This window comes from Vulpes vulpes, chromosome 4 (genome assembly GCF_048418805.1).
Source record: "Vulpes vulpes isolate BD-2025 chromosome 4, VulVul3, whole genome shotgun sequence".
Lineage (NCBI taxonomy): Eukaryota > Metazoa > Chordata > Mammalia > Carnivora > Canidae > Vulpes > Vulpes vulpes.
The window spans coordinates 91,445,641-91,472,318 of NC_132783.1; the positions used below are offsets into that span (position 1 = coordinate 91,445,641).

The 26,678-nt window shown below is 35.4% G+C and overlaps 1 protein-coding gene and 1 non-coding gene across 15 annotated transcripts in view; both read left to right on the forward strand.

Moving 5' to 3' along the window:
- The window catches only part of CCSER2 (coiled-coil serine rich protein 2), a 186,962-nt gene that overhangs the window by 67,276 nt on the left and 93,008 nt on the right, over positions 1 to 26,678 (forward strand). For all 14 annotated transcript variants that reach the window (XM_072756389.1, XM_072756382.1, XM_072756383.1 and 11 more), the window contains exon 4: positions 22,917 to 23,007. In XM_072756389.1, coding sequence (XP_072612490.1) covers positions 22,917 to 23,007 — 91 coding nt within the window. The remainder of the gene's footprint in view (positions 1 to 22,916; positions 23,008 to 26,678) is intronic.
- LOC112929028 (U6 spliceosomal RNA) lies at positions 9,279 to 9,385 on the forward strand. The gene has a single exon (XR_003236839.1). It is a non-coding gene; the product is annotated as a U6 spliceosomal RNA (small nuclear RNA).

Consider the following 26,678-nt stretch of genomic DNA (forward strand, 5'->3'; position numbering starts at 1 on the left):
TATTTTAGAAAGTGCATGAGCAGGGGGAGGGACAGAAGGTGAGAGTCTCAAGTAGACTCCCTGCTGAGCATGGAGCCCAGCGTGGGGGGCTTGATATCAGGATTCTGAGACATGACCTGAGCTGAAATCAAAGATCAGACACTCAACCAGCTGAGCTACCTGGGCACCCAAAGAGCCTGTTTCTAATTGGATAATTGTATTAGAAATGAAAATTTGGGGGATCCCTGGGTGGCGCAGCGGTTTGGCGCCTGCCTTTGGCCCAGGGCGCGATCCTGAAGACCCGGGATCGAATCCCACATCGGGCTCCCGGTGCATGGAGCCTGCTTCTCCCTCTGCCTGTGTCTCTGCCTCTCTCTCTCTGTCTCTCTGTGACTATCATAAATAAATAAATAAAAAATTAAAAAAAAAAAAAAAAAAGAAATGAAAATTTGCATCTGAGGTGTGTGGCAATGAAGGTTTGGGTTCTAGATTTTGTCAGCTGAAAGAGGAGATATATGTGTGCTAACCTGTATATATACACCTATCTATAAAAATTTCTGTATGTAACCATTTACATTTTGAGCTAAATATGATTTCACATTACCATGCACATTACCATGTGCATCATTCTTGCTTTTTCCCTTGCTTGTTTGTAACCTCCCACTCCAAGAGAAAGAAAACTGCTTACCTTCAATCATCCATTTGTATAATTATTCAATTCTAGTATATATGTATGTATAGTCATTTCAGGCTTGTTAATTTATACCTCTACAGGAAATACCTTTATCAACTAGAGTACAGTGCTTATAGAATTTCATAGCCTTTAGTCTTAGACTCCGTTTCTGAAGTTATTTAGGTCAGCACCTTATTCCACTCATCCCCTTCAGTGAGTTGTTTCATACACTTGTAATAAATACATTTAGATGTTTGTTATATTCTATACTTCCTCCAGAGATCCTGACTCCTGAAAGAATTTTAAATAAATTTGGATGCATTAAGGTTTACTCCTTGTGCTGTAAAGTTCAGTGGATTTGGACAAATGCTTAATGTTTTGTATTCACCATTGCAGTATCATAAAGAGTAGTTTCACCATCCTAAAATGTTCCCTATACTTCATCTGTTTACTCCTCTCCGCAGTGAGCCCCTGGCAAACACTGATCAATCTCTTTAGTTTTACCTTTTAAAGAATGTCATATAATTAAAATCATACAATATATAGCTTTTTCATACTGGCAATATGCATTAAAGATTCACCCATACCTCTTTGTGGCTTGATACCTCATTTTTTAAACTGATAAGTGATATTACATTGTATGAATGTACCACAGTTTGTTTATCCATTCATCTATCAATGGAAATGTTGCTTGCTTCCAGTTTTTGGCTATTATCAATAAAGCTGCCATAAATATCCACATGCAGGTATTTCTCGGAACAGATGTTTCTTTAAATCACTTGGGAAAATACCAAGGAGTGCAGTTGCTTGATCATATGGTAAGGCTATGTTTAAAAGCCTTATTTGAAAGAAATTGCCAAATTATTTTACAAAGTAGCTGTACAATATTGCATTCCCACTAACAGAGTTCCAGTTGCTCTGCATTCTTATCAGCAGTTGGTATTGTCAGTTTTTTGAATTTCAGGCATTTTAATAGGTGTCCAGTGGTATCTCATTGTTTTTAAAATTGCAATTCCCTAATAATAATGCTGAGCATCTTTTCATATGCTTATTTGTCATCTATATATCTTTGGTAAAGTGTCAGTTTAGATCCATTGCCCATTTTTTAATTGACTTGTTTTCTTATTGTTGAGTTTTAAGAATTCTCTGTATATTTTAGATATAAATCTTTTATCAGGTATGTGTTTTACAAATATTTTCTCCTAGTTTTTGCCTTGTCTTTTCATTCTCTTAAAAGTGTCTTTCACAGAGCAGAAGTTTTAATAAATTCCAGCTTATCAGTGTTTTCTTTCAAAGATAATGCTATTGGTATTGTAATTAAAAATCATTATTAAACCCAACCAAGGTCATGTAGGTTTTCTACTTTAAGAAGTTTTATAGTCTTGTACTTTACATTTTTGTCTGTGATCCATTTTGAGTTAATTTCTGTTTAATACTTGTGTTTGGGTTAATTTTCTTTCATATAATTTTAAGAGTTGCAGCACAGTTTGTTGAAAAGACTGTCCTTTCTATTTTGAATTGTCCCTCCCTCTTTGTCGGAATCAGTTGAGTATATTTGTGTGGGTCTACTTCTGAGTTTTGTTCTGTTGATCTATGTGTCTATTCTTTAGCCAATAACATGCTGTATTATTGTGTTGTTTTGTTTTACAGTAAGTAAGTCTTGTGTTGTATAACAAAGAATTCAGCTGGCTTTTGTATACAGTTTGTGCATGGGAACCAGTACACCTTTGGAATTTCACAAGTGGTAGGAGTGTTTTGTTCATGATGGCCTTGATAGTTAATGCTAATGAGGTGACTCAGGATGGGGGTAAACAATACAAGAAAAACCACACCAGTGACTATAGGGTTAGGCCATTTAGCCATGTGATATTAGTCTGACCTCTGAGGAGCAGAGGAAGTGGGCTGGAGATTGACTTTAGTATATGGCCAGTAATTTGATCAATTGTATCTCTCTAATGAAACTCCAATAAAAACTTTGGACACTGAATCACAGATGAGCATCCCTGGCTACCAATATTCTGCATATTGTTAATCATCACTATACCAAGGAAATGACCTGTTTTGACTCCACAGAGAGAGAACTACAGAAGCTTTGCATTTGGGATCATCCCAGACTTTGCTCTATGTGTCTCTTCTTTTGGCTGGGCATGATTTATACACTTTTGCTGTAATAAAACTGTAATTGTAAACTATATTGCCTTCCTGAATTATGTGAGTTGTTCTAGTGAATCATTGAACCTGAGGGAGTACTGGGAACCTCTGGATTTGTAGCCAGCCGATTATTCTAGGGCTGGGGCACCCGTGAGTTTTAGCTGGCAGTGTCAGAATTAAGGTCAGCCTTTGGAAGACTATACTTTTAACCTATGAAGTTTGTTTTAACTCTGGTTAGCTAGCATGAAAAGACATTGGGAGTTTGTGTCATTACCCTGACTCACTGAAACATGTAGTTTGAGAAGAGAAAGGATGAAGGGGCAAAAGAGTGAGGAATTTTTTATTTTTCAATGGCTATATATATTCACTCATGATATGAAACTGCAGCTGTGGGATCCCTGGGTGGCGCAGCGGTTTAGCGCCTGCCTTTGGCCCAGGGTGCGATCCTGGAGACCCGGGATCGAATCCCATGTTGGGCTCCCGGTGCATGGAGCCTGCTTCTCCCTCTGCCTATGTCTCTGCCTCTCTCTCTCTCTCTCTCTCTCTCTCTCTCTCTGTGTGTGTGTGACTATCATAAATAAATAAATAAATTAAAAAAAAAAAGAAAGCACCATTCAATTTAAAAAAAAAAAAAAAAAGAAACTGCAGCTGTGCTGTGATCCATCAGTAAAGGCAAAAGTTATGGAATGGAATTTAGAAATGATGATAGATTCATCTCCCAATGAGATGGCTCACAGATACATACATAAGAAAGAAACTAAACATACAATTCCCTGATTACTGTTATATGTAATGGCTAAAATGAAAGTAATGTAGAGTTCTGGAGCTGATTCTGATGCTGAGCCAAGCTTAGATTTCAGTCCTATTGAACTACAATCAGTAGTCTTGAAGCCACCTGCAATGGGAACAATTATCCTAGGACGACAGACAGCATTGCTGTGACCCCTGGTTACTGGAAAATTAGTCCTGTTGGAGGGAGGGCAAAACCAAGAAACTTCTGAAACCAGTGGTTACAGTGCCAAGGGGTTGTCTGATTTTGTGGATCTGTTCATTGTCAGTTTCTTGAAGAATTTTTACTGAAATGGGTTGGACTAATTTAGGGGTAGTATCTTTGGTTTTGAATGCTATAGAGTGGAAGAGAATGTTTGGGTGATATAGAACCCACAGCTCACTATGTTACAGTCACAAATTGCTATATACAGTGGGTGATTCCCAAGGGAGCAGGTATCCTGGTAGACTGGATAAAAGCTGCTGTGAAGTTTGTTCACATGAGAAGAGAGAAAGTCTTTCCTCTATAAATGCCTACTGGAAAACCCCAGATGAAGTGCCTGTATACCTTACAGCAGGCCCTGCTGGACTCTATGGTGATTAGGATAATCATCTACTGATATTCCTTACCCAGATTATGGTACCTGCTAGGAGTAAGGGGGCCCTGTTTACATGGGCATCGCATATAAGCATGCTGTAAATCCAAGCAGCTGTTCAAGAACCTTTGTTGTACTTGCTGTCTCAGTTTCCCTTATAGCTATTAAAGACTCTAAAAACAAAGAAGAATCACTAATAAGAAAGGATGAGAAGACAGAAGGGGAGAGCCTGGAGACTTGTCCTTTCAGGGTGGATGTTTATTAGAAATGGGATGAATGTATCGAACATTGGGGAGGTTGAAGCAGAGTTGCCAGTCTAATACTATTGAACATTGAGTGTACCAGTGGGAGCCAGTGCTGGTTCCACGACCTTAAAAGGCCCTAAATAAGGCCACTCTCTATATATCCCAGTTTGGAAGAATGTAAAAGGTGAAAGGCAAAGATGCAAATGACCTGGAATCCCCTGGGACAGTGGTCTGGTAGATAAGTCAAAATGAAGATTGAAGTAGGGTCTGGGTCCCTTGGCTCCTAACACTTCCCCTCTGGGGACCTAAGGCCTTATATACACAAATGGGTAAAATGATGACTGGGTTTAAACAAGCCCTTTCTGGTACTCCTTAGCAGGAGCCGCATATACTTTGGTATCAAAACTTGTAAATGATGTCCTAACTGTGGCTACTTTTAGACTGTGAGACTATAGTAATGTATGGATTGATGAGAAACTAGAGTGTTTAAACAAGCTTTATGTGAAATGATTGATTTCCTTTTCCTGAATGCTTTATGCAAAATAATATCATGCCTTACCTCATATTGTAAAACCAGAACTGCCTGGTGAGGCCTTAAATGATAGAGGCTACTATTGGGGATGCAACAGTTGATGGGATTCTCTTGTTCTGTGAATAATTCTACCACTGACAATATAATTATTGAAAACAGTTTGAGGACCTTTTTCCCTTTTTTTCCTACTTGAAATAGTTTCTCCCTGAGTGGTTAGTCCATGAACTTGATACATAGTTGGGTTTGTGTGTATAGTTCTACTTTGGATTTTTAGGGACTCATTTAAGCATTGTTTATAATTGTGAGAAGATTGGAAACAGCCCAAATATCCAAATAGTATCTATTTTACATAAGAACATAATATTATGGAGGCTAAGTAGTGGAAAGGATATGAATATATTTGTTTTTGTTTAAAATTTTTTAACTTACTTTTTTGTTACTTCAGTGATTTTAGAAAAAGTAAGCAAATACTGTGTATATTTACTTCCTTTCAATTTCTAAGCATATGTATTACGCTTTTATTGTTACAAGCAAATCTTTAATAAATAGCCTTGTCTTTCTGTATTTTGGGGAATAGATACTTAGAATTGTGATGTTGGACCAAAGGTTAAATGTGCAAGTAATTTTGCAAGATATTTGAGCAATAATTTTTAATTTCCAAAAGTTTTTTTTCCCCTTAGGTGAAATTCACATAACATAAATTTGACCATATTAAAACAAACATCTCAGTGACAGTACATTTGCAATATTGTGCAACCACCACTCTTGTCTAGTTTCAAGATGTTTTCATCACACGAAAGTAAACCTCATACCCATTAAGTATTTACTTCCCATCTGCCCCTCCCCATCCTCTAGAAGCTTCCACTCTGTTTTCTGTATGTATAAATTTATCTATTTTGGATATTTATTATAAACAGAATCATATAATATGTGACCTTTTGTGTCTGGCTTCCTTTATTGCCAAGATGTTTTTGAGGATCATCCACATTGTAGCATGTATTGGTAGTATATTCTTTTTTAAAGCTGATTAATATCCATTATATATACATTCCATTCACCCGTTGATGGACATAGGGGTTGTTTCTGTCTTTTGGCTATTGTGAATAGTGCGGATATGAACATGCATGTACATGTTTTTCTTTGAGTACCTGCTCTAATTTTGAGGAGCATGTACTTTGTACTAATTCTGTGTTTAATTTTTTGAAGAACTGCCAAACTTTTTATAGCAGCTGAATCATTTTATAAACCACCAGGAATGTATAAAGCTTTCAGTTTTCTATGTCCTTGACAATAGTTTTCTGTTTTTTTTCCTTTATTTTTTTTTACCTTAAATATATTTTTTTTTAATTAAAGCCATCTTACTAGATGCTAAGTGGTATTTATTGTGGTTTGTATTTATATTTCCCAAATGAATAGTGATGTGTTAAGCATCTTTTCATGTGTTTGCTGGCTATTTTATATCTTTTTTTCAGAGAAATGTGTATTTAAGTCCTTTACCCATTTTAAAAAAAAAATTGGTGCTTGTGTTTTTAATATATTCTGGATACTAGACACTTATCAGATGCACAATTTGCAAATATTTTCTCCTGTCGTATAGGTTGTCTTTCCACTTTATTGATAATATCCTATGATGCACAATTTTAATGAAGTCCAGTTTAATTTTGATGAAATCCAATTTATATTTTCTTTCATTGCTTTTGCTCTTGGTGTCATATCTTAGGAATGCAAAATCCAAAGTTACAAAGATTTACCTCTATATTTTCTTCTAAACTTAACATGGTTTTAGTTCTTATATTTAGTTTGTTGACCCACTTAATTTTGTACAGATTATATGGTGTGAAGTAATGGTCCTTTAAAAAGGAATGGAGTACCCATACAGGCTATAATGTGGATGATCCTCAACTTCCTTCTTTTGCACGTGGGTATTTACCCTCTCTCAGCACCATTTTTTAAAAAATATTTTATTTATTCATGAGGGACACACAGAGAGAGGCAGACACAGAGTCAGAGACACAAGCAGAGGGAGAAGCAGGCTCCCTGCAGGGAGCCTGATGTGGGACTCTATCCCAGTACTCCAGGATCACGCCCTGGGCCAAAGGCAGACGCTAAACTGCTGAGCCACCCAGGGATCCCCTCTCAGCACCATTTGTTGAGGAGATGACTCTTTCCTTATTGAGGGATATTGGTACCCTTGTCAAAAATCAGTTGGCCAGAGATGTATACATTTATTTCTGTTCTCTCAGTTCTATTCTGTTGATTTGTATGTCTGTCATTTTGTCAGTAGCACACTGTTTTGAATACTGTAGTAATCTGAAATCACATGTTTTTGATTAATCACAAAGATAAATTTTAAAAGAAGGAAGTATGAGTCTTCCAAATTTGTTTTATTTTTGAATATTGTTTTGATACTTGGGGCATCTCACATTTTCATTTGGATTTTAGAATCTGTTTTTCCATTTCTACAACAAAAGCCATTTGAATTTTGAAAGAGATTTCATTGAAACTATAGATTGATTAGTAGCTATTTTAATGTCAGTTCTTAGTTTATGAGCACAAATGTCTTTTCATTTATCTAGGATATCTAGGATATCTATCGTTTTTCATTTCTTTCAGCAATATTTTGTACTTTTCAGCATATCAGTCTTTTACTTCTTTGGCTAAACTTATTCTAGACATTTTTTTGTTTTTTGTGTGCCATGTTAATGGAATTGTTTTCTTAAATTTTTTGGATTGTTCCTCTTGGTGTATAGAAAAAAATAGGGGTTGATTTTTCAGTGTTGATATTGTACCCTGCAACGTTTTGCTGAGTTTATTATTAGCTCTAGTAGTTCTTTAGTGGATATGATATATATATATATATATAGTCCCAAAAATATATATGATATAAATGTCAGATATATTATATGATACATATATGTAAATGATATATATAAGTAAAATCATGTCTATATATGGAAGTGATACATATTTATATGTAAAAAATCATGTCATCTGTGAAAAGAGAGAGCTTTACTTTTCCAATTCAGATGCCTTTTAATTTAATTTTCTTATGTAATTGTTCTGGCTAGAACCTTTAGTACATTGCTAAATAGCAGTGGTGAAAGCATACATCCTTTTTTGCTTCTGATTTTAGGAAAAGAAATTTTCAGTCTTTTACTATTGAGTGTGTTAGGTGTGGATTTTTTTATAAAGGTCCTTTTTCATGTTGAAAAAATTCCATTATATTTCTATATATGCTACTTTTCTGAATATTTTTGTTATGAAAGAATGATCAATTTTGTTGAATGCTATTTCTGCATTAATTGAGGTGATGAGGTTTTTTTCCTTTCCTTCTATTAATGTGATATGTTATATTGGTTGATTTTCATACATGTAAGTATCCTTATATTATTGGGATAAATCCCAGGCCTAAAATCTTTTTGCTATGCTGATTGGTTGAGTTTATTAGAATATATTTGTATTTTTATATTCATCTCGCAAGGATATTGGTTTATAGTTTTCTTGTAGTGTTTTAGTCTGGCATTTGTATCAGGGTAATTCTGGGCTCATGGAATGAGTTAGGAAATGTTATATTTTTTTGGAGAGTTTGAAAGGGAATGGTGTTAATTCTTCTTTAAATTTTTGGTAGTATTCACCAGTTAAGCCATCTGATTTGGTAGTTTTTTTATTGGGAGATTTGTGAAGACTGATCATGTCTCTTGTTCTAAGTTTGTTCAGATTTTCTATTTTTTTCTAGAGTCATTTTGGTACTTTCTATGTATCTACAAGTTTGTCCATTTATCTTAATTGTCTAATTTGTGTACTGTTCATAGTGTTCATAATATCCTCTTAAAATCCTTTTTGTTTTAGTAAGATTGGTAGTAATGTCCCCATTTTTGCTTCTGATTTTACTTATTTTTGTTTTGTCTTTCTTTTTTTTGTCAGTCTAATTAATGGTTTGTTAGTATGGTTATTTTGCTTTACAAATAACCAACTTTTGGTTTCATTGATTTTTTTCTGTTTTCTATTTTATTTTGTTCTGCACTAATCTTTCTCTTTTCTTTCCTCTGCTAATTTTGGGGTTTAGTTTTCTATTATCTTTCTAGATCCATACGCTGTAGTTAGATTATTGATTTTTATATTTTTATTCTCTTTTAAAAATTTATTTATTTATTTATTTTTATTATCTTTTTAAGGTAGGCATTTGCTGCAAAAAAATTCACTTTGAGCTCTGTTTTTTAGCTCCATCCCCTAAGTTTTGGTATGTTATATTTTTGCTCTGATTTTTCTCTAAATATTTTCTGATTTCTTCTTTGATTTTTCTTTGATCAGTTGAGTAAGGAATATGTTGTTGAGTGCTTGCTTTAGCAGCACATACATTGAAATTGGAGTGATATGGAGAAGATTAGCATGGCCCCTACACAAAGATAACGTGCAAGTTTGTGAAACATTCCGTATTTTTAGTAAAAAAAACTGTTATAAAGTTCTTAATAAAATGCTTTGTTCAATCTCCGTATGTGTGAACTTTGCAGGTTTCTTTCTCTTATAATTTGTAATTTTATTACATTTGGACCAAGAAGATTTTCTTATGATTTCAGTTTTTAAAGAGTTATTGAGGATTATTTTGTGAATAACATGTATCTTGGAGGAGAAAATGCCCTGTGCACATGAGAATGTGTATTCTGCTTTTATAGGGTAAATTATTTTGTGTGTATACATATATATGTATGTTTATATAATTGAATTTTTATATATAACATGTAACATATATAAAAATGATTATATATTTATAATAATTTATATAAATATAAATATGTTGTATATATCTAAATATTATATATCTGTGTCTACCTATATGTATACTTATCTTTCAGGTCCAGTGGTTTATAGTATTGTTCAAGTTCTCTATTTCCTTAACAATCTTCTCTCCAGATATTCTCTTCATTATTGAACATGTATTATTGACATTTAAAGATATTATTGTAAAACCCTATTTCTCCCTTCAAATTTGTCAATCTTTGCTTTTATATATTTTGCTCTGTTGATTGTTTCATACATGTCTGTAATTATACTTTCTTGATTAATTCATCTATTACCAATATAGAATATCCTTTTTTGTTTCTTGTAGTGATTCTTGACTTACAGTATTTTATCTGATATTAATGTAGCCACTCCAGCTGTCTTCTGGTTCCTGTTTGCATGTAACATATTTTTCATCCTTTTACTTTTTTTTTCTCCTTGTCTATTTTTTTTATAATAAATTTATTTTTTATTGGTGTTCAATTTACCAACATACAGAATAACACCCAGTGCTCATCCCGTCAAGTGCCCCCCTCAGTGCCCGTCACCCATTCACCCCCACCCCCCGCCCTCCTCCCCTTCCAACACCCCTAGTTCATTTCCCAGAGTTAGGAGTCTTTATGTTCTGTCTCCCTTTCTGATATTTCCCACACATTTCTTCTCCCTTCCCTTATATTCCCTTTCACTATTATTTATATTCCCCAAATGAATGAGAACATACACTGTTTGTCCTTCTCCAATTGACTTACTGCACTCAGCATAATACCCTCCAGTTCCATCCACGTTGAAGCAAATGGTGGGTATTTGTCGTTTCTAATGGCTGAGGAATATTCCATTGTATACATAGACCACATCTTCTTTATCCATCATCTTTCGATGGACACCGAGGTTCCTTCCACAGTTTGGCTATTGTGGACATTGCTGCTATAAACATCGGGGTGCAGGTGTCTCGGCGTTTCATTGCATCTGAATCTTTGGGGTAAATCCCCAACAGTGCAATTGCTGGGTCGTAGGGCAGGTCTATTTTTAACTCTTTGAGGAACCTCCACACAGTTTTCCAGAGTGGCTGCACCATTTCACATTCCCACCAACAGTGTAAGAGGGTTCCCTTTTCTCCGCATCCTCTCCAACATTTGTTGTTTCCTGCCTTATTAATTTTCCCCATTCTCGGTGATCCCTGGGTGGCGCAGCGGTTTGGCGCCTGCCTTTGGCCCAGGGCGCGATCCTGGAGACCCGGGATCGAATCCCACGTCGGGCTCCCGGTGCATGGGGCCTGCTTCTCTCTCTGCCTGTGTCTCTGCCTCTCTCTCTCTGTGTGTGTGTGTGTGTGACTATCATAAATTTAAAAAAAATTTTTTTTTTCGCCATTCTCACTGGTGTGAGGTGGTATCTCATTGTGGTTTTGATTTGTATTTCCCTGATGGCAAGTGATGCAGAGCATTTTCTCATGTGCATGTTGGCCATGTCTATGTCTTCCTCTGTGAGATTTCTCTTCATGTCTTTTGCCCATTTCATGATTGGATTGTTTGTTTCTTTGCTGTTGAGTTTAATAAGTTCTTTATAGATCTTGGAAACTAGCCCTTTATCTGATACGTCATTTGCAAATATCTCCTCCCATTCTGTAGGTTGTCTTTTAGTTTTGTTGACTGTATCCTTTGCTGTGCAAAAGCTTCTTATCTTGATGAAGTCCCAATAGTTCATTTTTGCTTTTGTTTCTTTTGTTTGGATGTATCTTGCAAGAAGTTACTGTAGCTGAGTTCAAAAAGAGAATTAGAACAAATTATTTTAAGATTTGTGGAATCAGAGAAGACCCTGAATAGCCAGGGGAATTTTAAAAAAGAAAACCATAGCTGGGGGCATCACAATGCCAGATTTCAGGTTGTACTACAAAGCTGTGGTCATCAAGACAGTGTGGTACTGGCACAAAAACAGACACATAGATCAATGGAACAGAATAGAGAACCCAGAAGTGGACCCTGAACTTTATGGTCAACTAATATTCGATAAAGGAGCAAAGAGTATCCATTGGAAGAAAGACAGTCTCTTCAATAAAAGGTGCTGGGAAAATTGGACATCCACATGCAGAAGAATGAAACTAGACTACTCTCTTTCACCATACACAAAGATAAACTCAAAATGGATGAAAGATCTAAATGTGAGACAAGATTCCTTCATCCTTTTACTTTTAACCTATATGTGTCTTTAGATACAATGTGAGTCTCAGGTGACTATATTGACTATATTGACTATAGAGTTGGAATTTTTAAAAAATTTTTTAACCACACTGATAGTCTTTGTGTGGTTTAAACCATTTGGAGTATTTAACCCATTTACATTTACAGTTGTCACAGATAAAGAATGATTTTATTATTTCATTTTGCTATTTTATTTCTGCATGTCTTGTACTTTTGCTTATTTCCTCAATTGCTACTTTTTTGAGTTTAATTGATTTTTTGCAATATATCATTTTAATTCTCTTCTAATTTTAAAAATTTTATCTAAAATAATTTTTGTGTTACTTAGGAATTAAAATGAAAATCCTAAATTTATGACAATCTAGTTTGAATTGATACAAACTTAACTTCAATAGTATATAAAAACTCTGCTCCTATACAATTTTGTTCCCCTTTTCTTCATGTTATTGTCACAAATTATATCGTAATACATTGTGTACCCACTAACATTTAATTCTTGTTTTATGTATTTGTCCCTTAGCAATCTTTGTAAGGCAAGCCTACTAGTTACAAATTTTGCTTTTTGTTTTTACTTTGTGAATAACGTGTTCACTGTTTTTTTTTTTTTTTTTTTTTTAATGTGTAATCTCGTAATTTCTCCTTCATTTTTGAAGGATAGGTTTCCTGGATAGAGAACTCTTAGTTTTCTTTCAGCACTTTGAAAATGCCATTCCATAGGCTTTTGGCTTCCATGCTTTGTGATAAGAACTTGGTTCTTAATCTTACTGTGGATCCCTTGCACATAGTGCATTCCTTTCCTCTTGGTGCTTTACATCTTTTCACTTTATCTTTGCCTTTTGACAGTTCAATTGCAATATGTATTGATGTGCTGTCCGCATGTATTCTTTTTGTAATTCAGTTTGGTTATTTAATATCTAAATTCCTGTCTTTTTTCATTTGAGAAGCTTTTGGCCATTATTTTTTCAGATATTCTTTCTGCCTGTTTTTTCATTCTCTTCTCTTTCTGAAGTTCTTATCATGCATATTTTGAAGTGCCTCTACTGTGTCTTTGGAAATCTCTTAGGCTTTTAAATTTTTTTTTTTCATTTGAATTCAATTTAGTTAACAACTAGTATATTACTAGTTTTTGGGGTGGAATTTAGTGATTCATTAGTTACATATAACACTCAGTCCTCATTACATCAAGTGCCCTCCTTTAATGCCCATCACCCAATTACTGCATTCTCCCACCCTCCTCCCCTCCAGAAGCCCTCAGTTTGTTTCCTGTAGTTAAGAGTCTTTTATGATTTGCCTCCCTCTCTGTTTTCATCTTATTTTATTTTTCCTTCCCTTCCCCTATGTTCCCTTTCCCTTCCCTCCCCCTACATTTTGTTTCCTAAGTTCCACATATAAGTGAAATCATACAGCATTTGTCTTTCTCTGACTTATTTCACTTAGCACAATAACCTCTCATTCCATCCCTGTCATTGCAAATGGCAAAATTTCATTCTTTTTGATGGCTGAGTAATATTTCATTATATATATGATGTATATATAATGTAAATATGTGTATATATAATGTGTATATATTATATGTGTGTGTGTGTATATATGTGTGTGTGTGTGTGTGTGTATATATATATATATATATGCGATAACTTTTTTATCCATTCATCTGTTGATGGACATGTGGGCTCTTTCCATATTTTGGCTATTGTGGACATTGTTGCTTTAAATATTGTGGTGCCTGTGCCCCTTGAATCACTATATTTGTGCCCTTTGGATAAATACCCAGTGGTGCAATTGCTGGTCATAGGGTAGCTGTATTTTTAACTTTTTGAGGAACCTCCATACTCATTTCCAGAGTGGCTGTACCAGTTTGCATTCCCACCAACAGGGTAAGAGGCTTCCTCTTTCTCTGCATCCTCGCCAATATCTGTCATTTCCTGACTTGTTAATTGTAGCCATTCTGATCCATATGAAGTGATATTTCGTCGTAATTTTGATCAGGCTTTTTATTTTTACTCATTTTTTTTTCTACTTAGCCTGAATAATTGCATTGGATATATCTTCCAATCCTGCTCAAATCTGCTGTTGAAATTCTCGTGATCTTTTTTTTTTCATGAACACTAGATCAAGATAATTTATTTGAAATGCTTATAATACCTGGCATCAAGTAGATATGCAGAAACGTAGGTTTACAACCGTATAATTGCATAAGAGTTATCCGTTAATGGCTCTTTCTTAATTTTTAATTGTGACAAAAAATTACATAAAATTTATAATTTCAGCTATTTTGAAGTATAGCTCAGTAGCATTAACTATATTCATATTGTTGTGCTACAGATCTCTAGAACTCTTTTTTATCTTGCATAATTAAACTCTATATCCATTGATCAAGAAGTTCTCCTTTTCCCCCCAGTCTCTGGTAACCACCATTTTACTTTCTGTGTCTATAAGTTTAACTATTCTAGTTACTTCATATATGTGAAATCATGCAGCATTGTCATTTTGTGACTGGCTTGTTTCACTTAGCATAGTGTCCTCAAGGTTCATCCATGTTGTTGCATGTAATAAGGTTTCCTTCTTTTTAAAGGAGAATAATATTCCATTATATGTATATATACCACAATTATCCATTCATCTTTTGATGGACATTTGGATTGTTTCCACCTCTTGACTATTGTGAATAAAACTGCAGTGAATGTGGGTGATCTCTCTTTGAGATCCTGCTTTCAGTTATTGTGAATATAAACCCAGGAGTTTCAGTGAGTTTTTCATTTGTTGTACCTTAATTCCAGAATTTTTTTTTAATTCCCTCTTCACTGATGTTCTGTACTTGGGTAAATCTTCTTTACCTATGGTTTTCTTGAGTTCTTGAAACATACTAAAACAGTTCTAAAGTCTTTGTCAATAGACAAAGTTCAATGTTTCGGCCTTCTTCAGCGATCATTTCTGTTTTGTTTTGTTTTTTTTTTTCTGTGAATGGATGATACTTTCTTTGCATGACCCTAATTTTTGTTGAAAACTGAACATTTTTAATATTTTAATGTGGCAACACTGGAAATCTTATTCTTTATTCTCAGGGTTTGTTTTGTTACTTGCTGTAGGCTGTAGGTGTTTGCTTTTTAAGTAGTTTTTCTAAACTATTTTTGTGAAGTCATTCTGCTTGTCATATTTGGTCTAAGAAGTTTATGTTACTTTAGCTTGTGTTTGTTTGGTGTTTTATACAGAGATTTCCTCGAATGCCAAAGACAAAAAAAAAAAAAGACAAAAGGAGGAGAGAAGAGTGAGAATAAGAGAGAAAGGAAGGAGGAAAAGAAAAAGAGGGTGGTAGAGAAAGAATGAAGAATTCAAAGCAGAGGAATAAAAATTTCTCAAAGTCAAAATAAAAAAAAAAACCTTCTCATCTTTCATCTTTGCATTTTGGCTCTGTGTTGGGGTGCTCCTTCAGTGTTTAGCCTGTCTGATCATTTACAACTCTTATCTTAACCTACACTTACTACTTTTTTCTGAGCTTAGACATCAGCTACAGTTGAAAGCTTTGGGTCCTCTTAGGTTTTTACTGAGATGCATCCTGCCCTGGGCTTTTTTGTGGCTTTCTAAATTCCCCACAATAGAGGTATCTGGGTGGCCCAATCAGTTAAGTGTTTGACTCTTGATTTCAGCTTAGTTCATGATCTTAGGGTTGTGACATCAAGCGCTGTGTTAGGCTCTGTGTTGGGTGTGGAGCCTGCTTAAGATTCTTTCTCTCCCTCTCCCTCCATCCCTCCCCTACCATGTACATGCATACACCACTTCTCTCTATCTCTCAAAATAAAGAATAAATTCCCTATTATACATGGCACCTTTGAATTATCTAATTTCCCAAGGGAACACTCTCCCTGGCCTTTTTCTCAATCTTTCAGTATTCAATTATATATATCAACTATAATATTTTGCTCCAGGGTAATTGTGGATTGTTTGCCTCACAGTGGTTTTGAGCAATGCCCATTACTTTTCCACCCTGTGTGAATTCTAAGTTAGGCAGAACAAAGACATACACTTTGTGTCAGTCATTCAGGTAATCCCAGACAAGTTAGAACAGAGAAATACAAGTTTTTGGAATAAGGTCTCCACTGAGCTCTATGGAAACAGGAACCAAGGTCCTAAACTGGGAACAAGATCTGCTGTTTTCAGATTTGCAGTCAAGCTGCAGAGAGGCATATAGGAAAGGCCAGACTCACTGATAATTGGAATGCAGAACCTTACAGCAACTCTGAGAAAGGGTTTAGAAGTTTCTTAAGAAGTTAAACGTATATTTACTATGTCACCCAGCAATCCCACTCCTGGAGATGAAAGTTTATATTCACATAAAAACCTGTACATGAATGTTTATAATAGTTTTATTTATAACAGCTAAAAACTGGAAAAGCTGAAATGTTCTTCATTGAGTACATGGATACACAAACTGGTACTTCCATGTAATGGAATACCACTTAGCAATAAAAGTAATGAATTACTTTATGTTCCATGACTTAGGTGAATCTTAAGGGCATTCTGTTGAGTGAAAGAAGCCAGTCTGAAAGAGTTACAAACTATATTTTATAGTTTTATTTTATAGTTTTATTTCAGGTGAGGTGACAGTTCTGCCTCATAATTGTATTGGTATTTATACAAATTAATATGTGTTTTAAAATTCATAAACTGTATTCCATGAGAAAATAATTTTGTTTCATGATAATTACAGCAGATAGTGATATTCATTTGTCAAAAATAAATTAGAGGCTTTCTCCAGTTTATTAGTGAAGGAGGAATTCGTGGAAGGAAGAACTGGCCTACCATCTCATAGCTTGCTCTATTTGAATGGAAAAGTATTCTCAGAGGCCAAGGAAATTCTATGACGATTCTGCTAATATGTATTCAGAGTTTTAATTCCAGTGAGGCTTGTGGAAAGCCTGTAGGAGCCAGAGTGTACAGATTTAGGTTTTTGTTGTCATACTCCCAGCTAATGGTCTTATTAGATGGTCTCCCAACTAAAATAGGTATATGTGGATATTGGCTCTCAAAAAGTGCAGGCTTGTCAGTTAGAGGAGCCTGGCAAAACAAACATGGGAACAGAAACCCTTTCCCATGTTAACCAATTTCCATGCTACATGGTTTTCTTTCTATAATGATATAGCTCCTAACCTGGGCAGATGACACATTTGTAAGCTGGTGAAGAAAAATTACAGTAGATCAATTTTTTTTCTTTCTTTCTTTGTCCAGATCCTTACTAAAAAGTCTTGATAATATCTCTGATATAACTCTGGAAACATAGACCTCCTATAAAGATGAATAGGGGAAAATCATCTAAAACAGATGTTAGAATTCAGTCTTCGACTCTGCACTGTCTCTCTTGTGAAACTCCTTATTCAGCATCTTTCATATGGCATCTGTGTGGTGCTGACTCCCACACCTCAAATCTCTCTGCCAAATGCTACATTCATATATTGTCATTTCCTGAGCATGCCTTCTCTAAGATTCAGTAAGCATGTCAAAATTACTAGGTTCTAAAATTAGATTTGGTTTTCCTTTTTTATAATTTATTTCAGTGAATAGGAATTATCCATTTGTTTCTTAAGCCAGAAACCAAGGAATTATCGATGGCTCTTTTCTTACTTCTCGGTGAGCTTTGGTTATATAGATCCTAACTACCTTGTATATTTCATAACTGCTTATTCTTCAGTTTCATTGACACTGATTAATGTCAGGCTACCATCATATATGTTGCATGGATTCTTCAATAACCACAAAACTGTTTTATCTTTCCTACTTAAATTCATTTTGTACACAGCAGCCAAAATAATATTTCTTTAATGTAAATCTCAGTTTACCACTTGTGAAAACTCATCAGTCATACCCCTGTCATTGACATAAAATCCAGGGTCTTAATTTGGCCTAAATAGTTGTTCGTGATGTAGATCTACTTCTCTGTCTTTTCCTATTATACTCTGTGAGTGTTGTCTTAATCATCTAGGGCTACTATAACAAAATACTGTAGACTGAGTGGCTTAAACAGCAGTTATTTATTTCACAGTTTTGGAGTCTAGAAGTCCAAGATCAAGGTTTGGCAAATTCATTTCCTAGTGAAGACCCGCTTCCTGTCTTGCAGACAGCTACCTTCTCAGGATATACTCACATGGCGGGAAGACAGAGAGTGTGTGCTCTGGTTTCTTTCTCTTCTTGTAAGGATGCTAATCCCATCATAGGGTTCCCACCATCATGAACCAGTCTAAAACTAATAACCTCCTGAAGACCCTATGTCCACATACCCTTGTATTGTGGGCTAGGGCTTCAATATAAGAACTTTGGGAAAATACAAACACTAAATCCATAACAGGTATTAACGAACTACTTCCAATTATTTACATTGAGCAGGTCAGCAAACTGTGTTATGTAAGTCACATCTGACCAACTACCTTGTTTTTCACCACCTAAAAAATAAGGTTTTTTTACATTTTAGGTGGTTACACTTTAAATGGGTATATAAGTACCTGTATAATACGCTGATTTTGTCTGTGGGCCTGCAAAATCTAAGTATTTACTTTTTGTCTTTGAAAAACAAATTTGGTATCAATCATTTAGAATAGTAACATTATGCTTTTACTTCCTTGCTCTTAGCATAGTGTTTATTCAGAAGGCATTCTCCTCTTCCATGTTCTAGAGGCCATATTTGCTTGTTCTTTAGATTTTCTCTGACTTTACTTGATTTTAGATTTTCTCTGACATTTCAAGACTTAGCTATCCATCCATTGTGTTTTCCTAGTAATTGAGCCATTACCATATTGTGAAGGAACTGTCTGCGAGGGAAAACAAGTAGCCTTGGAGTGCTGTTGCCAATTTGTTAAATTAACATTTGTAAAGTAGAGCCTTGGAGTGTTGGATAGTGAACCCCAATTCAATAAAAGACCACACGGGAAATTGAAATAGAGAAGTTTATTAATAACAGGTTCTGAAGGAAGGTAGTTGGCATGCCTGGAGGGGCCATACCAGTGCAGATAGGGAGAGTCACAGGATCTGGGGTATGTGACTTTATTAGGGTTGATGACTAGAGTGCTTTGGGATTCCTGAACTAAGTCTGGATTGGTCAATTCAAACCAAAAAGAGCAGGGTTTTGGTAAGCCCCACAAGGGTCTGTCTAAGGGGTACACAAAAGGAAGACCCTGGGAGACAGGGTGATTATTGTTCACAAGGGCTGTTGAGGAAGTCGTATCAGCAATTTACATTTGCTTCTGATGCTGGGGTTATTACCTAGGGCATGCAGTCACCGGAGGGGTTGGTTTCAGTTCAAGGCCCCTGCAGATCCCTTGGGCACACAAAATGGATGCCAAGGCAGCGATACCATAGAGTAGTTTGGCTCTACTCTTGACAAAGACAGGGATTATTTTTTATGAGTATATCCCATGCCTTGTATATATAGGTTTTTATATGTGTTGAGTTACAGAGAGTGTGTCTTGCAGTTGCGACATGGAGGGACAGAGTCAACTTCCCTGTTTGTTTAGATGTCAAAACTATTGGTGCCACATATGCACTAAGAAGATATGAAAAGATTTATTACTCACATACTGAGGCTTTCTGGGAAGAGCAGGACAGGTACCCAGAGTGGAATAGTTTGAATGAAGCTAAGAGGGGCTGGTAGCTTGGTTTTTATTGTGGTTGAGGGATGTGCTAGATTGATGGGTTCCCACACTCAGGCTATATTTGTGTGGTTTGAACCCTTGCTGATACCAAGGGAGGTAGACTTTTCCAGCATGAAGTTTTGCATATTATAAAAGCTTACTACAGAAAAATAAAAAGGAATATAAAAAGCATAGTACATACTATTTCACATAATGGAAATTTATAATAATCCTTTGGTTTATTACCATCCTGATGTTTAAATGTATTTTTTAGCATTGAAGATGAAGTCATACTGTATATATGCAGTCTTCTTTCCCCTCCCTCCCATGCTATAGACCATTTTCCTGTGTAACCAGATACATTTATGAAACATATGCAATGATTTATTGGTGAGTGTTAACTTGAGGCATAAATCTGGATGGTTTTCTCTCCCTGTCTTCCTCCCTGTTGTAACTACTGTTAACTATATTCTCCTTCCTTTTCCAGTGGGCTTTCTTAGGACCTTCTCAGAGTGATATCATAATCATTCCATCACTTTAAGGCTCATTCTTTAAGACTAATTTTTTAAACCTTTCGTTATAAAATGAAACCTACAGAAAACCACACAAAACAAATGTAGGGTTTAGTTAGTTATTAAAAGTTGAACATCTTTTTGATGGTGGTAGCAGTGCTGCTTTTGCTGTTTGGTGTGTCTCAGCAAGCCAAGACCTGCTCTGGATTTAGAAAACAAGGTTCTCTATTGCCTTTGATTCTTTGCTGTGTCCTTAGTTATTAGAGCTGGCTTGGGGCACCCAGCATTTTTTGTTTCATACATACTTATACATACACAAAAGCCAAATGTTTATATAGGGGATATGATTTTTTTAGTAAATAAGTCATTGCTTATTGCAGAAAATGAGAAAATACAGTTACTATTACAAAAACAGAAGAAAAGAAAGAAAAACTCCATAACCTATGTTTTGGTTTCCTTTCAGCTTTTTTCTATACATATTATACAATTTTTTTTCATGAAATGGATAATTCTGTATATGTTGTTTTATAGACCTAGTTTTTAGTTAATATCTAGGCCTTTTCAGCGGAAAAAATGTATTTTTTCACTTAAGATGAAAAACATTTTGTGTTCACACCAATACTTTGCACTTATATTCAGGAATGTAGAGTTTTTAATTTAATTTCATTGGTTTTTACATCCTTACTTCCTTTTTCCTAATATGAGAATCCACTTTTCAGCAAACACCAGTATAACTGTTTTCATTTATACTCATGTATGCACAGCCAGAATAACACCAGTACTGCCATCCATAATATAATTACTGAAAATAGCTTGAAAATTTTTCCTCACTTGAAATAATTTCTCTGAGTAAAATGCCATCGACTTAATACATAATTAGACTTACTTTATTTTTGACTTATAGGGATTTATCCAAGATTAGAAACAACCTAAGTCTGTTTTTTTCCCTGATTGACATCTTTCCATGTCTATATATTTTCATTATTATTTTTTAAGGAAACGGTATTCTATTGTATGACTGTGTCGTACTTTGCGTTTAGCCATTTTTCCGTTCTTGGGCATTTCTACTTTTTTGCCATCAAATAATGCTGCAATAACCATACTTTGCACATATATTTTTTTCATTTATCTATTTCTGAGGGATAATTTCTTATAAAGGAAAATTTGTCTTTTTAAAAAAGGTTTAAATTTTGACAAACTGTCTTCCATAATGTCTATTAATCTAATCCCATCTGGAATATTAAAGAGTACTAGATTATTTTCAGTTGTGGTAAATCAGAATTACTGTTAGCATTTTTTCCTACATTATATTAATTAGCTGTTTATTTTATATATTGTGAATTATCTATTATGGCCTTTGGTTTTTGTTGTTGTTTTGTTTGCTTTTAGGACAGCTTCTATATTAAGGACAGCAGGGATTTTCATGATGGAAAGAGGTTCTGTGAAATAATCCCTTTATGTGTCAAAGTTAAATAATTATCCAGAGGTGTGTTTTTGTTTCTGCTTTTCCAGAAACAATTATTCCATTTGCTTTTAGACCTCAATGCATCCTGGAAGGAAGGCCAACAACACAAAATTGGAAAGCTATGTATAGAATACCCAACATAGGAAACAATTTCTAATTTTACTCATATCATCTGTAATAAATATTGTAAACATCTCCCTCTATGAGTTTTTCAAGTCCATAATCTCTTAGTTTAAAAATTTGTGGATTTTTAAATCTTTTTATTTATGTTTACTAACAAAAGATCTTGCAGTATTGAATTGGTTCTTGGATTGGAAGGATCCGTTAGTGGGCAACAGGTCAAACTGAGTTTCTGACTTTATTATTGATTGATTGATTGATTTATCTAAAAGACTTTATTTATTTATTAATGAGAGAGAGAGAGAAAGAGAGGCAGAGACACAGGTAAAGGGAGAAGCAGGCTCCATGCAGGAAGCCTGGTGTGGGACTCGATCCCAGGTCTCTAGGATCAGGCCCTGGGCTGAAGGCGGTACTAAACCACTGTGCCACCCTGGCTTGCCCAGTTCCTGACTTTAAACTTAGTTTTTGTTTATTTTGCTAATTAGACTTCAGAACAAAAATTTTTGAAAGCAAAACATTACTTTTCTCAGGATAGGTGGTAGCTGGCAAGGTTACAACTAGAACCCAGGAATGGCGGCTTTTACCAATTTGACTAGTCCAGTCCTATTTGTCTTTTATAGAAAAAAAAAAAAAAAATTAAGGCAAACCAAGCCAAGTTAGTAGTGGTGCTGAAGGTGGTACTATAGATGGGTTTGGCACCAGGAATGAAATGGAATAATCATGTTGTTAAATGCTTTCATTATTTTACATGAGTGGTCCAATCCCTATATATAATAAAGCACAACCTCTTACACCAGATATGAATAAATTTTGGGAGGTTCTTTACCATTTTTAATTACTCATGTTATCAAGGAAATTGGTAAAAAAAAAAAAAAAGCATGGACTCAGGAGGTAGGCTTTTTGTGTTTGCATCCTACTTTTAGCTCTCTGTGCATTAATTTCAAGTAATTGTACTAGTCATTAAATCATAGGGTTATTTTGAAGATTAAATGAATTAATATTAGCAAAGTACTTAGTACAGTATCTTGCAGACAATGAGCATTGTGTAAGTTTAAAAATGAGTTAAAAATTCTTGGTGGGAGGAAGAGTAGGAGAAGGATGTTACAAATAGTTTAACAAGTAAACTAACTGAATCTTTTTTTGTTAAAAATTTTATCTTAAAAGTTGATTTTTACAACACAAATATTAAGTAAATTAAGACTCACAGAGATGTTCTCAAAACTAATGATTAGATACATTTTTTGAAATAGGTTATAGCATTTATTACTGTTTTTGTTCACAGGATATTCTGAATAATCTTGAATCATGTGACCTTGAGGACGATGACCTTATGCTTGATGTGGATCTGCCTGAGGATGCACCTCTTGAAAATGGTAAGTGCAGACAAATTGAAACCCCAGGGACCTATATGTAGTTGGGCTGCTTGTCTATGGTTAATTTAATATTTGTTATTTACAAACTTCCTAATCTCAATGGAGGAAGTCTTTTGAGACTGAGAAGCAGTCTTAAGTGATGTTAAATAGATTCATTTGCAAGCTTATTTAAACATTTAAAACCTTGGTTTTGTAGGTCTTAGATATAATTCTGTATGATCCAATTAAATTGTATATCTCTATCACAAAGTAAGTAGTAGATAGGATTTGTCCTTTTCCCCTCTTTGTGCATATACAACTTTTCTTCCTTTTGTTTATTTTGATTCTAAGAAGAAATACATTTTGAGAAACAGATATCATTTGACTTGTGAAAACAGTGCCAAAACTCGTTAAGTTGATATTTTTAAAAGATCAATTCTGAAAATTAAAAAAAAACATTAATTCTGGGAAAATGGTGATCTTCTGAATGAATCACTCCATTTTTTTTTTTTTTTTATTCCCAAATCCAATCTGCCTTCCTCTCTGAATCCCAGTAAGTGCTGAGGTAGTGATTTAGATGGTCTGTATGTAAAAGGGGCTTAGGTACTCTTGCCTCCAATGACTTAGTATTTGTAGGATTTTCTATCTTAAGGACGGATCTAGAATCAGAGACTAGTCTAAAAAAGTCCCTGGGGCAAGGTTCTAGTTGAAATGGAAATCCTTCTGGAGAGAAGGCTGGCTCCAGATTTGTGGATTCCCTGTCAGTCAACATTTGCCTGGTCTCTCAGGCCTCCCAGGGGTGAGAGATGAACGAACCAAAGAAGGTGATGAAGTCCTTTTAATACATGATGCTAGAAAAATGCCAGGGATATTTCGGAGAGTGTAGGTGTTTGTTCTAATGCTATTGAGGGTACTAGGAGCTCACATTTGTCACTTCTTTCCCCCTCCAGTGCTGCCAGAATGCTCTGTAACAGTCTCAGAATCTCAGTGGCTTTCAAAATAAACATTTATTTTCCTTATTCATGGATCTGTAGATTAGCAGTTAACTAGGACAGCTCCAGCTGTGGAATTGAATTCAGGTCTACTCCTAGTTTCTTCTTTTGAGACCAGAATTACTTGGAGCAAGTTGCTCTCATGGCAGATGGCAGGACAATAGGTTGAGCAGAAACATGAATTTAGTATCTCTTACAGTCTGACTTAGAACCAACATACTGTTCCTTCTGCCCACATTCTGTTGGCCAAAGCAAGTTACATGGCCAAGCCTAATACCAGTAGGACTGGGGAGTGTATTCTGTTTGTAGTGAGAAACTCTGTGACAGGGGACACTGAATATATTATTCTACTAAAGAAGAGAATGAAGAGCTGAGAACATTATCTACTCTACCATAGGGGTAGAGACTGTTACACCTTCTCGAGGTTTTGCTGTCACCTGGGGTACTCTGGTAACCAGAGCTGAGTTCCAGTCAACTGAGAAGGAAAAATCAAGCCAGCATCTGGGAAGAAGAACGGGGAGGAAAAACAACAGAACTCCCAGGATTAGAGTGGCCCAAGGAAATAATGAAAACACAAGGAAATACAGTTGCAGCACAATGCTTTCTGGAGCTATAAAAGATTTCCCAACAGAACAGTTCAGTCAGGACGCCTGGGTGGCTCAGTAGTTGAGCGTTTGCCTTTGGCTCAGGGCGTGATCCTGGAGTTCTGGTACCGAGTCCCACATTGGGCTCCCCACATGGAGCCTGCTTCTCCCTCTGCCTGTGTCTCTGCCTCTCTCTCTCTGTGTCTCTTATGACTAAATAAATAAATCTTTAGAAAAGAAAAGAAAAGAAAAAAGAACAGTTCACTAGATGACAGAAACCATAGCTGGTGTTGAAATCTAAATTAGTGGCCTGGAAGATCAAGTGGAAAAATATTGTAGAACACAGAGGGAAAATATAAACCATTGACAATTATGGGGGGAAAATGAGATGATGATGATCTAGGAGACTTCACATGAAGTCTTAAGGGCCGGTAGTGAGGAGTGAGGGATATACTTCCTTGGAATAAATCACATCCTAGATAATGCATTTTACTTTGACAGATTTTAACAACTCTTTGGAAACTTTATACCCTTTCTGAGCTAAAAGATGAGCCTGCGTCCTCTTTAGAGGACAACAAAAAGTTACCCTCATATTAGATAAAATTAGAATCACAGGGAAATTTAAAGTCTTTGAGTCTTGATTGGGGACTGTGAAAAGTAGGAGGGAACCCTTGAGACATAACATCTCACATTACAGATTTTCCTTGGAGAAGGCAAACAGATATCGACTGTTTTGAGCTAACTGAACACTGAAGAAAGCAGAACATGGGTCTAAAATACGTAGCCTTCACGGGCACCAGACATAATATAGTATTCAGTTTTGGTACCACTGGGGAGTAAGGAATGACTATTCTCTTTATAGCTCTGAGGACCTGGATGACTATATCCACCCACTGAGTTTTTAGATTGGGAGGATAAGAATATTACAAGGACTGGTACTAGGTTTAAAGGAGATTTGTAATCTACTTTTGACTATTGATTTTCATTCCCTTTAGCTTTGGTGGCTATTAAGCAAATTTGGATTGAGTTTTGAATGGGTCATACCAGTGAAGCTGGTATGATCAGCATCACTAATTCTGCCAATATCAGTGGAATTTTTACCAACAAGAGACTGAAACCTTGTTGAGATCTTTAGTTTGGGTTTGATTTTGGACACAAGCTTGTTATGACTTCCTTATTCATAAGGAATCTTCTGGGATTTCAAGGAAGAGTCCATGAGGAGAATATTCAGGTGGCAATTACATTTGTGTAGTAAATCATGACCTATTAGGTAGCATATGTAATAACACAGAGGCGGAAAGAATGTTTGTTGGTCAGGTGTTTCTTGGATTATTAGGGGCTAGGATTTGGGAAGTGAGAGTTACTGGAAGTATCCATAACTGAGTTGTTTGGTGACACTGAGGGGGAGATTATATAATATAGGGTTTAAGATTGATACTGTACTTCCTCTAGCAGTAAAACATTTGCAAGATCTTCTAAGGGGTAAAACTGGAAATTGAGTACTTGATTTCCCCTGCAGAACACTTTGATTAATCACCTTTATTTTTTCTTTTATTTCTTAGGTGATACAGAATACATGTTTTTTCAATACTCTGCTATTATAAGCATACTGAGAGACTTCTTTCTCTAGTGTTTGATTGGCTGTGGTGGAAGCATCTAGTTGTTATATGTGGAGGACATTATTTTATTTTGCATTGTATTCTCCACTTTTCTAAGGCTCTTTCTGAGTATTAGAAGTCTGGCAATGAGGCTATATTTATCCTATTTCTGCCTTAAAAATCTGTTATAGAACATTAGGAGACAGACAGGTCACACCTCTTTCAGTATATATCCCTGAATGCTACCTAAAGGCGTTAGTCTACTCTTAAAGTCTGCAGTGGATTTATCTTTTCTTTCTTTACAGAACTGAATCAGAGCCCAGTCTGCATTCATAAAGACTTTGTTGACAGCATCTGGAAGTCCTTTTCTAAACCTCTTCTAGTTTCCTATGCAATTGATGGGAGTTCAGTACATATTACCCCAAAATATGGCATTGTGGTGTATTGAATATTTTAAGCTCAAGGATTTGAGAAAATGGCAGAAGCAGGAAAGTGACTTGGACCTCTTCCCCACCTCA